This window comes from Passer domesticus, chromosome Z, assembly GCF_036417665.1.
Source record: "Passer domesticus isolate bPasDom1 chromosome Z, bPasDom1.hap1, whole genome shotgun sequence".
Classification (NCBI taxonomy): Eukaryota; Metazoa; Chordata; class Aves; order Passeriformes; family Passeridae; genus Passer; species Passer domesticus.
The window spans coordinates 70,485,295-70,499,154 of record NC_087512.1 but is presented as its reverse complement, the minus strand read 5'-3'; the positions used below and the strand labels follow the sequence as shown (position 1 = coordinate 70,499,154).

Sequence of the window (13,860 nt, the reverse complement as noted above, 5' to 3'; positions counted from 1 at the left end):
TCTCCCACATCTGAGAGAGTTAAATTCTTACTCGTGAAGTATTTGAGCTGAAAATTTGTGTAGTCTAGCCAGCTTCTGCAGAAAGCTATAAAGTTGTCAGTAAAAAGAAGTTAAGAGAATTGCAAAGTAACCAAGACCATGTGAGATGTGTTCAAGAGCGCCCAGACCTCTCTCAGCCATTAAGAAGTATATATTAGACGTCTGAGCTATCAAAAGGAGTGTTGGGCTCTGGAAGAACTGCTGTCCAGCTAATGCTCTCTGAGGACAGGAATTCAGAAGGATGCTATTCCAGAACTTTTCTTATTAAGACAGCTGCATTAAAATCAGGGTGGAAGGAGGTAGGAATAATTAATAGAAACCAACATTGACTCATGGATTTGAAGAAAAATGGTCCCAGGCAAGCCCATTAACATTTAGATATATTTGCAAATGTTGTAACTTTTAGCTCAGGTGCATCAAACTCAAGTGCATATTTATGTTAGTTTATATAATTCTGACTTTAGAAGTGCCCCAGAAGTACAGGTCTTCAGTCAAATCACTGAGAGTTCTGGTCCTGCAGGGCCACTCATGGGCAGGGGTAAATGAAGCAAGGCCAAGATGTAACTGAAATACTTTGCAGAGCAATGTGCAAAACTCTTAGCTGACTAATGTGCTGTGCATGTGTAGCTGAGATATAAATACGGTCACAGACCTTGAAAAATGGCAGAGCAATCGTGTATTTAAGGGCACAATGACACAGAGCAGAATGTTGAGGTGGCAGAGAGGAGCCTGCCAGCAAAAGGCAAATGGTAGTACTTGGCAGCATTATTATCTCTGGATACTTGCACATAATCTTGTTTTGTAGGACATATGCCACCCCCGTGTCAATGGTAGAATACTACGCAGCATAAGTACCAAGTAGAAAGCTAAATGTGTGGTCAATATTCACAGTGGAATTTTCCTCTGTGCCTTTGTTTTAGATATATTAAAGGAGAAGCAACAAAAATAGTCCCAATTACAAAAACAACATGTTGCTGATTGTCTTAGAAAGTTCCTGTATAACTGGAGAAATTATTCCCATTCGACATCTGGCACAAGTCCAGCAAGCAGTGTGCTTGCCATGTCTGTAGAAAAGATTTGTATTTTATTTGGGACACTAGAGTTGGGGTTACTCTTCCAGTAAACAGAGATCTGAATAGTATTTTAAAATGTGTCTCAAGGAAAACAAGAACAAAGCAGTGCACTTTAGACAAGGATGTCAGTTACCCAGATGTGAAGTGAGTAATGACTAGTTTTTAGGGGCTGAATATGACAGAGAAAAGAAAGCTTCACCCTGATTATGTGTGTGGGGCACTGTCCTCTGCAAGAGCACACCAAGTAATCTTCATTCTGTTAGAGTTAAAAATAACTAAATCTGGACTGGGCAGAAGAACAAAAGCTATGTGCAGGGCTCAGGAAAACCTGTTTTATTCTAGTCAGAGAATCTGGGAAAGATGTAAAATTTCACTGCAACGAGGAAAGAAAGAAACTCGCCTCAATGGCCATGGTGGGAGGGCAAGGAGCAATGAGGCAAGGGCTTTTCAGGACTTTGCATAGGGAGAGAGAAGTGCCTGTCACTGTGATGTGTTTACAAATACCTGTCAACAGTAGATTAGCTATAGTAAGAGGTGCTTTGGACTCCTCAGGGTTCCTGTCAGCCCAATTTCAATGCACATTTCTCTGTATATAGAAGGGTACAATAACCACATTTTAGTATTGGTTTATCAGGTACAATTACACAGGCAATGTCTCTGGTCTCATCATTTTTGTCACATTTTTCCTGTCATAGCAAGAAGTGCTAAGTGATCAGTATATTGCCTTGGCCAGATTTGTCGCATCTTCTGGAGCTGCATTTAGTCAAAATTCTAAAGAAGCAATTAGTCTTTATAGTAATAAAAATATAGACACTGGCCTAGTAAGATAACAATAAAAGAAAACAATATGTTAATTATTGAAGCTACTCATGTAATTCAAATTGATAGTTCTTTTCAACACTGTCCTCCAAACACCTGATATAATGTAGAGGTCTGGACTTCAAATTCAGACCACACCCTAGCAATCAGCACAGTAAGAGCTGAATCAGTCTATGTGTACAGAGGAGAGAGCAAAGGGAAAAGCTGTGCAAACCTAGAGGGCTCAGCTTCACTCAGCTTCACTTGCTACTGCAAGCAAGCCTGGACAGTCCCTCACCACTCCCCTGCTGCATACACATCCCCACAAAATGAAAGTGAAATATGAGCATGTTTTTCTTCATTTACCTGCACACTGGCTTTGGAGCTGGCCCAGCTCCCGAGGGATTGCACTCCTGGAAGATGTAGTTACACAGCAGAGACTCAGCAGCCGGTTGGCAGAATGAACTCACCATTTTCAGTTCAGTCCAGGCAGTGTGCACAAGCAGCTCTTGGGTCTCCTCTGGGTCAGCATACGAGGAGTTGAAGAAAACAAGAGCATTCTTCGCCAAGATAGCACTACACACCTCACCTCTGTATGTGCTGCAGTAGCCTGCGTCACCCTTGTACAGCTTGCTGTCGAGGACAAGAGCACACACGCACAGTAAGCTCACAGATCTAAACAGCTGCATGAGCACAATGGCCCTGTTTCTGAATAAAGTGGCATGTGTAAGGCTAATAGAGGGCAGAGAAAATGGTAGATGTTTATACCACTAAAACCAGCTAATACAATGCAAGAATGAAACTTCTGCAGGGTACCCTGGTGTCAGCCCTGGTGAGCTCCAGAGATGATGAGGCTCTGATGAAGTGTTGTTACAGTTATAAGTGGACAGAAGACTGAGCAATCACACAGAACCAGGATGTAGCATGGCCCCTCACCTTGCCCCTGGGGTCTAATGGGAGAATATTTTACTTTCCTGCTTCCCTGCAGTAGGGATCAGCCATGCTGCTTGCTTGCAGTCCTGTGATAACTCAAGATTTTTCGCTCTGCTGTCTCACAAGAGTTAGAGTTTAATTTAAGATAGACTTGATGAGCAGGACCCAGGTAAGTTCAACCCATCTTGTGCCAGGGAATTTTTCACAAGGTCAGACCAAGCTCCTGCCTGTCCTTCCACAGCTCCTGCACCACGCCTGACCCTGTCCCTCTTCCACACCTTTAGCTGGGGGACTCAGAGACAAGGAGGACACAAACTTCTGTCTTTTCCTTCACAGTATTTCTCTGCAAGGTGCATCCTCTGTCTTCACCACATCTCCCATTTTGCTAAGTCCTGACACATAGCATGAAAACAGAGCTATGCAGGAGCTTAAAAATCACAGTAGGGTAATCTTCTTTGAGGGCCGTTTATTTATCTTTCCCATGTTATTTGCATCTAGAAGGAGATCCCCCCCCTTCTCCCTTGCTCCCTTCCTCCCCATGGCCATCAAAGGTAAGCAGCAGGGTGAGGGGAATGCACAGGTCAGCATTATAGTAATAAAAATATAGATACTGGCCTAGTAAGATAACAATAAAAGAAAACAATATATTCCTTCCAGTAGCTCCCATGGTCACCCAACAGCAGTAAGGTCTGCAGGTGAGGAGGTGTCCTCTGCCTAGGCAGCCCATGGGATGCAGTGTCCAGAGTATGGGAGGCAAAGCTGTGAAAACAGACTCCCTGTGTGTGGGACATGGCCAAATCAGGGCAGAGAGGAGGGCTGGGTGCAGCTGTCCCCACTGCCATTCGGTCAGTGTAACTGGGGTCAGAGAGTTCAATTCACAACATGCCAACCATTTGGAGCAGTCAACAGAGCTATTTGTATCTTTGCCTTTTATTTCTTTCCCCTGTCCTAATAATCACCCATTGTTAGATCTGGGGTTTCTTGCTGGTTTTTTTTTGTTTGTTTGTTTTTCTTTTTGGGGTTTTTTTTTAGAAAGCTGGAGGTACATGGACAAGGGATTACAGAGGATGCTCACATTTCTGTTCTTCAGATGCTGTTTTCTGCAGATGCTGTTTTCTGGCCCTGTTTTTGCTGCTCTATTTTAGGCTGTATGTGAATTTTTTCTTTTTTTTTTTTTTCTGTGTCACATTGGATAAAAAATACAGGAAGGCACCAATACGTGAGGTTTACCAAAATGGCAGTGATGCTCTGACACTGCATCATCCCAGGCTTCGTGGACACACTTTCATGTGGCACAGGAGTCTCCCAGCATGCTGCACTAGTCTCACAGCCCATGACATCTCCCCAGCACACAGCAGGTTTCCCCAAAGCAACGCAATAATCCCAGGACCCTGCTAGAACTGCTCTTGACATTGCAGGGGTCATGTTAGTTCCATTTTCCTGATGGTTCCCATTGTGCTTAATCTGAAAATTGCATCCTTCTTGTGCCCCAGGGGCAAAAGCAGGGGACAGGTGTGCATGGGGCAGCTGTGCTGCTGACTTCAGGGGCCTGCAGAGGCAGACCAAGAAGAGCTAACAGTGCTAACATTATGTTTCCTTGCTTTTCTAAAATATGCAAGGAGAAACAGACCAAGTGGCAATGGAGAAGTAGCAACAACATGTTTCTCACAATGGTTTGTCACAGAAAGGAAACATCATGCAGCAAATGTTAAGAACACTTATGGGACACCTGGGGTCTGTGTCCCTATGCCTGTCATACCTGCATGGGTGCAGGTGTAAGGCTAAGTCTGCCATAATCATTGTGTGGTGACTTAATGACTTTACAAACTTCCTGAATCAATCTTGCAAGCTCTTGTGAAGGAGGCCTTCGCAGGGAGTCTGTGTCAGCAGAGTGGCAAAGCCATTTGCTCAGACTTTCCCAGGCTCTGCTGTTTTCTGTGGTGGCCAGAAGCTCCCAGCCCATCTCCCAGGCTAACGCTCTCATTTTCCTTCCAGACTGATCAGCCAGTGCAGCATGTAGAAATATGGAAGGATTCTAAGGACAAAAAGCCAGCCAAATTGTTCAGTCCTGCAAAAATTACTAAGCAGAAATTCATTTCTTATCACATGTAATTTATTCATCCATAACTCTGCTTGGAACAAATATAATCTTCTCTTGCCCTAATCTGGTGACCCCCAAACCAAATTACATTTATTAACTATGAACAGGTAGGAGTTTACCTTGCGTTTAAGCTTTGCCATGAAAATTTATAAGGTCAAGGGAAACTGTGTATCTCTAATCAAATAGAAATTCCTTCAGAATATTCTCCCCACTACCATATTTCAAACACCCTTACTGCTGGCTTGCCTCAAAACCATTGTTAACCACCCAAGCTTAGTCTCCAATTATGCCTCTGTAAAGGAGCTCAGTGACCCCCATGGGTGAATCTCGTCTGCACAGCTGGAATTCAGAAACCCTACCCCTTCATTTAAGCCAAATTAACCAAACCCCCTTGATTCATCATTCTTCTTCTCCCTGACCCAGAAAGAGCCTCCACAAAAACACAGAAAGTCATTCTTACCTCCATTCTGCGAAGAGGCACCAGATCCAGGAATTGTGATGAACCAGGAGAAAGAAGAAATGGAAAAGACATCAGTGACACTTTATTACTCCCTCTGAGATGCATAAGTCAAGATTTTCATGCTAGGAAAAGTGTCTGATAACTGTAAGCTGTATGAAAAAAATGCACCTAAATTCTGTTCCTTTGTATCTTCTTGTGAGGAAGAAAAGTTGGTCAACACCAAACATTGTAAAGTGACAAAGAATGAGGAGGAGGAAGTGGATTGTTGATGGCAGTGCTAGCTGAAGTGGACTCTTGCACCATAAACCCACACTTTTATCCTGATCCTTTGGGTCCCATGTAACCTTTGTTTAAGCCACATGGATATCCATTACTTCAGGCAGCAGCTGTAACAAGTAGGTGAAGCCAGGGCTGGAGATGCAGCACTGGCACACAGCAGTGGCCCTGGCTTGGCATGCCACAGGGAGCTGGGCAGTGCCAGCACAGAGAGGAGGCACTGGGCATCATCCAAGGGCCAGGGTACCTCTGCCTTTGGTACCCTGTGAGACGGGGCAAGGCCAAGGCAGAGTCCTGCTCATGTCTAGGGGGTAGTTCTCCTCCTGCTGAGCAATGCAGCCTGGAGGAGTACAACTTCCACCAGCCCCAAGTACGTGTCCACCCCACTGCATTTGTAGGACACCCACTTGCCTGGGCTAAAGGCAGAAATGGGGATGGGAAATACAGCACCATGTGCTGAGTACATTATGGAGCAGAGATTACTGGTAGGTTTCAATGCCCAGTGTAAGACAGGGCATAATTATTTTCTCAAGAAAGCAGAAGCTAAGACACAGAGAGATAAACAAGTACCTGCCTCGTTAAAACCAGAACCAGGGCTACCATCCCATGTCCACTGTGATTCCTCTTTCCTCTTAACTAAATTCCCTTGTACATCCAAAGAGGGATGGGACAAGCTACCACCTTTCTCTCTGTACAACAAATGCTGTTAGTTAGCTGACAGACGTATTTCTTCACTTTGGAAATTCATTTTCACATTTGGGAGACATCTCTGAGGGAAGAGATAACTTCAGGCAAGGCAGGGTACTACTCTGACAGCAACCACCCTGCTTTCTGGATGCCAACCCCTTGTGAAGCTGAACTGCTTGAAGCTATTTTCACTTTGCTGTTAAATGATACCAACGCTGGGTCATGGCCACAACTTCCTCCATATGGATGAACTTACCAAGTGTGCTTCTGGGACACAAAGTACAAGACAGCATCAAACATTCAGGAAATGACAGCTATGCCTGTCTCCGAAGTGTAAGAGTATATGAGGAAATAGCCTGATGGAGGATGTACTTGTACTCAATTTAGGCCCCCACACATTATCAGCTCTCCAAGGCTTCCTCTCTTCCACCACAGTACTCCACATCCCTTTCCTCTTCCCCAGCAGGAAAGGCAAAAAGAAATAATGGCCTCTTCCTTCCCTGTATACCTGAAATGCTGATGGTTGCTGCTGCTTTTGCGGCTCCAAAAGTTTTGCTGTGCTTGTTTGTGGCAAGACAGGTGAACAGGCCAGGTCGGGTGACGTACACTTGCAGTCTGGAATCAACCACTCTGTCCTTGACGCTTTCTGCTATCGACCCCACAGAAACCTAAAAGAGTGAAAGCCCAGTTCAGCAATATTTCCAACAAAGACACAAACTCGCAAACCAAGGAAAAATCTAAGAGACAGAGTCCCAAGCATTTAAATTAGCAGAGGAAGATGTGGAGGGAGACAAAAGTGGCAGAGACCTAAAGCTTCTGGTGTTGCTGTGGCACTTTTATAGCCACTGACTTCACACACAGAAATAAATGTTAAAAGATCTCTCCTATTTCGCATTTCAGCAATACTTTTGCAACTAGGTTTCAGCTCAAGAGGGTCATAGTCACAATTGGGTTTATGTAATTGAGCTGGCTAATTACTGCAGGGCTTCTTGTAGTAGATTTTTTGACTCTTCATACCTTAGGAAGGAACAGCACAGGATGACTTTGTGAACATCCACAACACAGAGGAAGAAAAGAAAGTAGTTTGGAAGTCACTGATTCTGGATTAATGTAACCACTGCAATACTCTGAAAGCAGTCATGAGTATAGAAAGTGCTCTGGCTCCAATACTTCAGCAAATATCTGGTAGATTTTCTTATCTTGCAACTAGAAATATGGAAGGGGATGAGAATATGATGATTTTGGCCAGCTTTTATCCCAGATCAGTAATTCACAGTTAAATGAGCTTAAAGCCTAATGATTTTGGCCAGTTGGCCTTGATTTACCATCAAGCTTTTCCTGGCAACATGGCATTCATTAAAGTAGGACAGCATGGTACATACAGAGTCTGTCTTGCAAAGGCAGTAGGAAGGAGTGCATAGCCTGCTTTAACCTTCATACTGATAAGAAGCATCAAATATAATTCAAGTGAGGTATGTTGCCTGTGGACCCCCTAGGTGTGACCTGACTCTAAGGACATTGCAGATTGTCACCCTGGATTCTCCCCAGCAAAGCACTCTACCTACACGTGTGACTAAGACAGAAATATCAATCTGATCTCCCTGCAGGTCAGTAAAAATGTGCTTTCAATGAGACCTTTCAGTGAAATGAAATACCCATGGGTATTGAGAGCAATAATTGAAAAAGCAAGAGTGTTGTAACATATCTTGTAAGGAGATTGGATTCTCTATGAAAAGAAAATGTTGAAAAATATATTTGTTTTGACTCTCTCAGAGTCAGCTTGGACTTGTGGTGAGAGAATGTTCATGGGAAGAAATCACTAAATAATCAGACCAACACAGTTTATAAGTACTGCACCAGGTATATCAGCCACCGTGCAAATGAGGGGACCAGGCCTTATATTTGGTCTTATAACATTAAATCAGTTCAAGAGGGTGGGAGCCCAGGGGATATTTTTTCACAGATATGTCTTTTGTTACAGAGCTGCTCAAATTTAATTCTAGAATCCTTGTCTCTCCAGAAACCACTCAGCATTGAAATGGTGCAGGGACCTTCTCAGTGGGAAGGAGGTATTTCCTATAGATCCCCCACCCCGCCTTCCAGCATCGTGGTGGGATAGGTGGCTGCTTGCCCTGAGCAGCTTGTGCTAATCCAGTCTTCTCCCCCTGCTGGCTCCTCAGGCCTCAGCTGTACCACATCTGACAGCACTGGACTGTGCCTGCTGAGCACAGATAACTGGGATTGCTCCTTTCAGCTTGGGACACAGGAGGAAGAGATTGCTCAAGTAACTGCAAGAAGTACAGGCAGTATGCACCGGGTACAGTGGAAAATCACAGGCAGTGGTGCCTAGGACTTCCACACTGGCCATCTGCTGTTTCCTTTACTGAAAACTTCAAGATGTTCCCTTGTGTTAATTGATTCCCTTGCCTTTTCAAACACACTTCCTGAGATTTTGTTTCTAGGAGTTCTCTTTTTAGCCTTTAAAACATCACCTCAGCTACCAGGAAATTAGAGACCTCTTCATATCTTCACACCTGGCTCATTTATTCCTGGATATGTGGAAAACTACATTATAAGGTCCATGATACCCTGTGGTGCATAGCAGGAGAAAAATGAATTGTGTTTCTAAATAGGCCAGGCAGCTGCTGCACAGAGGAGTTTCCATCCTCCTCTTCCAGGGAAGCTCAACAAGCTCAGCAAACTACTGTTCTTTGAACCCCAGGACAATTACAGGTTGGTGTTCAGAAACCATAATGCCACAGGCATGCTGCTTCTTCAAATGACTCATCCTTGCTGTGAAACAACCCTCAAATTCACCGTGTCCCGTCCACTGGCTTCCTGCTGACTCTCCCAGAGACAGGCTCTCATTAAGGTTTCCTTGCCATATTTAAAGTGAGGCAATCAGGAGCATTACCCTCCTGGGACTGGGCTATGCCTTTCAGACAGGAATGAGGCAGAGCAGATAAGACCAGCAGTGGCCCAGGTAGGGGCTGAGCATCATCTAGTGTAGCTCAGCTCTCTGTGGGACCCACTCACTGGGATCTCATCAGAGCACAGGTCTGTGCTCTGGAAATATATTGGTCTTTCCAGGTACCTCAGACTCCTGCAAAAGGTTTCATTCCCAGTGGGGAAGAAGTGTTAAATAAACACTTGCAGTTTTCTCAAACTAAATATTGTCAGAAACCACCAAGCACCCATGGATCTCAGCAGAGGCTGATCTCATCCCTTTTCTGCTCTGCCTAGCAACACTGAAGGAATATAGAACATTAGCCCTAATCAGACTGGAGGACACCATAAGATATAGAGGAGGTAAGGAAGGCAAGACAGCCTGTAGAGTAGCCATGGGGTCTTAATAATGTATTTTAATGTGTGGAGAGAAGAGATACAAACCAGGATGGTGATAACCCCCTCAAGTAAGAGTCAAGTGATTTATTGATCCTCTGGACCAGCAAGTCCACAGGAATGGTCAGGATCAGCCTGTGCTCAGAAGGACTCAGGGCTGACAGGAGGTCCATGAGAAAGAGCAGAGGGAAATTGCCAGCCTGCACTCAGCAGACACTCTACCTGCCTCCACAGAATCATGCCCTGGAGCTCACATCCTTTAAAAAGCTGTCAAAATACCAAAGAGAGTATAAAACATTATCATCTTAAACACATGAAAACTGGAGGGAAGCTATGGCAGGCTTGGGCTGCAGTCCTGCCATCACTGTGGTTCCCTGCTCACTCCCACACAGGCAATACTAGGCATCAAGCAGGTTTTCTCTTCACAGAAATGAAGGTGTTGCAACAGCCTACACACAGGCATGAAAGCCAGGCAAATTGAAAAGCAAGAACCCATATTAAGTGGTCAGGATTATTAGACCACAGAAGCTTTCCTATGAGACACAGTGGATTTGCATCCCTTGGTGCCTGCCACTGAAGAGGGTGTGCCTTTCTTAAGAACATGCTTCTGCCCAGGGATAAATTCATGACATATTTCACATCACCTATGTCAGCCTAGAAAATTTCAGATCTATTATCTTCTTCAAATACGCTGTGCATAATGTGGTTCCACAGGTATTTGACCTCAAAACAGTTTGCTCTATCTTACTCCTTGGTTTATGGTACTTTGTAAAATATCCATTTTTGCCTCGTTATTGTTACCACACTATTAAAAAAGGAAAGGAAAGATAGCTGCAGTGACAGACACAATAAAGTCCTAGAAATTCTTGGAGGATGATTGGAAGGGTGTAAAGCACCCTTCATCTTGGACTTTTCAGATCCTAACAAATGAAGTCATACAACACCCTGGATAAGGGGGACAATGTTTTTCCAGAGAAAACTGAAGCAGAGAGATGAGCTGTACTCAACCAGTTTGAAAAACAGGGTGCTAAGTTATGAAGGAATAGAAACCACAGGTGCTGACTAGCAGCCCTTCCAGCTGATAGCAGTCCTCCAGGGCCAAAAGCATGAAAAAGAGGCACTTACAGCTTTCCCATTTTCCAACCAGGTGACAGTAGGGACTGGAAGGCCAGTTGCTGTGCACCGCAATGTCACCATGGACCCGAAGGTGATGTTTTGGGATTCAGGAGCCTTCAGGATTCTGGCAAACACTGTAAGAGAGGACAAAGGTGCTAGTTGAATGACAATGTAAAGCTGAGGCTGGTGTCGACATGGGGATACTCTCTCCCCAGTGGGTCTTGATGTAAGTCACAGCTCCATGAATAAGAGTACAGCATAGAACAGGTTTCCCAGGAAGTGACATTCTTGGGAGACAGATGAGGAGGAGAAAAAAAATATTTAGTGTGGTTACATTCTGCACCTTACAAACCCAAAGTTTACCTCTGGAAATTTCTGTATCAAGTCCCAAGCCTCAGAGGAGGTTATGTACAAGAAAACCAAGAGGAAACTCTTCAGTAGAAAGCAGATGGAACAGCTTACAACAAAAAAAGCAGCAAGTTACCATGCTGCCCTGCCCAGGCTGACCTGTGAAACTTTGTCCAAACCATTAAGGACCATCAGTGTGGACATGTGCTGTGATGGGTAAGGGTCAGATAAACATCTCAGTCTGATTGCAGTGATTAAAGCTTGCCACGGAGTGCTGCAAACACTGGCATTTTCCATGCAACAACAAGCTGCCCTGAGGGGAAACTGTCTAACATCAAGCATCAAGGTATGAGAGAACGGCCGGCAAAAACTTTAGGAAGACGACATTGCAGTAGAAAGGTAGATTTTTTAAATGTTTTTTTTTATTTCTACGGCTCTTGCTTCTTTTGTGGAAATATGGTTACTGGGCACTTTGCAGATAAGCAAAGTAAGCATTCCCTTCACCCACCCTCCTTCTGTCGTTTTTGGCCGGTGGGGGGGGGGGGGGGGGGGATGGATTGGGGGGATTGTGGTGGGGAGGAAGCGGGAGGACTGTTAGCCAGAAATAACAACTGAAGTATTTTTGCTGAAATCTTATTTTGATCCAGAAACACAACCCTGATGGTCTTAACAAGTTGTACTTGGACCACATAGAGAAAAGCAGAGAAGAGAAACTTCCCACCTGGAACATTTGAGTTTTGACCTAAAATTTTTAATGGAAACACCAGAATGTCTGTATGGAAGCAAGCTCAAAAGCTCTGCCATTTCTTACTCAAATTTCTCATGCCTAGTGAGTAACACCTTCTAGACCACACAGTAATGTCTAACAATCTCCATCAGAAACTTTAATAAGTAGGGAAGTTTCTCTTGGAGTTGTCAGAAAAGCCTGAGATCTTATTTGCCACTTTCATCTATTGTTTCTCTTTATCAACATACCTCACCATGCCAATATCTTCTGTTTGGTCTGCTCAGAGTTAGAACATCTAGGTGTTCTAATAGTGTCCCCACTATTTGGGATGGGAATGCTTTGTCTGCAAAATTTCAGCTGAACTGAAAAAAAGCATGTGTTTTCCACACAGTCCTTCCACCCAGTTCTGAACTGGTATGCAGCTGAGATTTGTTTTGACAAAGAGCCTAAAAACAGCTTTTGCTCATAGACAAGTAGCAGTAGGAGTTAATTTCAGCATGGATGCCGTTTTGCCTTTCAATAAACTCTTGGGCAGGGGCATTTTGGAAGATCAAGTTTAATGTCAGTTAAGTGAAAATGGTGCAAGGAGAAATATTATTTTGAGTTTCTTAATTCATCTGTGTGCTTCAAGCAATCCCTGTCTCTGCTCAGTGCCACCTGCCTAAAGTTAAAGCAGAGCAGCAAGTTAAAGCAGTGCACGCTTCTGCACCCCCTTACCCCTCAGCGAGGCAGCAGGTATGAAGTAATTAGCAAAGCTGCAGTCACTGGCCAGAAACTTTTCTCATGAATAATAAGTAAAATGAAACCTTTGTCTGAAGTTTCAGTTCAGGCCATTAACACCAGATGGTTGTGAACTCGGACCCAAGTTTTGCAGGCTAAGCTCATAATTATTTTTATACTTCATTTGGAGAAATACTAAACTTTGGGGCCTGTCCTCTGGCAGCAGTTATGTTCACATGGCTCCAGCTGAAGCCAGCACGTTAGCTTCCAGGGTTGGAACATGGCCCTTAGTGCTTCTCTTGTGCTGCCCAGTATGCTGCTGGGACCCTTGCCCACCTGATGCTGCTCTCTGACTCTGCTGCTCAGATCCTGCCCAGTTAAATTAATACCAAAGTTACAAATTCCAGCACCCATTTAGCTGATGCTGGACGGTGGAACATATGTCCTCCTCTGTACTAGCTGCTCTCCCAAAATCCACTAGGATCTTTCAGCCAGGAAGAAAGAAGGCACACTTTAAAAATGGCAATAGCAAAGGCAGGGTGCAAAGCCAGAGTAAGCTCACTAATGCCTGGCATGGTGCCTATGGGGAGGTCGGAAAGCTGCATTCCTCTTCCCAGGATCCATCCATTAGCGCTGATCATTACACCTGCTTTAGTAGCCCAGTACTGCTAGGTAAGCAGCTGTCTACCACCATAAGTAAGGTGAAGCATCAGGCCATTCTTAAAATCCTAAAACACCAAATACAGGGAGCAACAGCTCCTAAACCTTCACATGTTTCTGGTGCCAAGTACTGCAGGGAGGGATGGCTACATAACATTTGGTCTATAAGGAACTAAGCTGATTTCCAAAGTGTGGAAGAATTGAAATTCCTTCTATCCCCAGTGCTATCATGCATTTTTCAAGATCTTCAAAACTGAAGTTACAGATTTAATTCTTTAACATTTCAGATACTTGCATTTGCATGTTTTCAAATATTTTACTTAAAATTTAGCTATACCTTAAGTATGTAGCTGTAGATGGTATTACTGGAATAAATCAGAAGGGGGAGGGATTAAATGATTTTATTTTTAAATGAGACATTTCCTGGCACAAGAGCCAGATTTTCCTGGTCGTAACAGGTTTTGGAGCATGGTTGATTGGTCGATCCAGGGACATATTTTCCAAAGGACTCTTAATCATTCTGGAAAACAGTATTTAAAAAAAAGTATCATCTGTTTCTCAACCACATAATCTATGGGTA

At 44.0% G+C, this 13,860-nt stretch overlaps 1 protein-coding gene across 2 annotated transcripts in view; it reads right to left on the bottom strand.

Annotated features, from left to right (window-relative positions):
• MUSK (muscle associated receptor tyrosine kinase) overlaps positions 1–13,860 on the bottom strand; it is a 58,462-nt gene that overhangs the window by 21,543 nt on the left and 23,059 nt on the right. Inside the window, exons 6-9 of one of the 2 annotated variants that reach the window (XM_064404455.1) lie at positions 10,835–10,959; positions 6,876–7,035; positions 5,405–5,411; positions 2,277–2,543 (exon numbers count right to left, since the gene is read on the bottom strand). In XM_064404455.1, coding sequence (XP_064260525.1) covers positions 2,277–2,543; positions 5,405–5,411; positions 6,876–7,035; positions 10,835–10,959 — 559 coding nt within the window. Of the gene's footprint in view, positions 1–2,276; positions 2,544–5,404; positions 5,412–6,875; positions 7,036–10,834; positions 10,960–13,860 lie in introns of those variants that run through there. The other variant, XM_064404454.1, reaches the window with a different exon arrangement.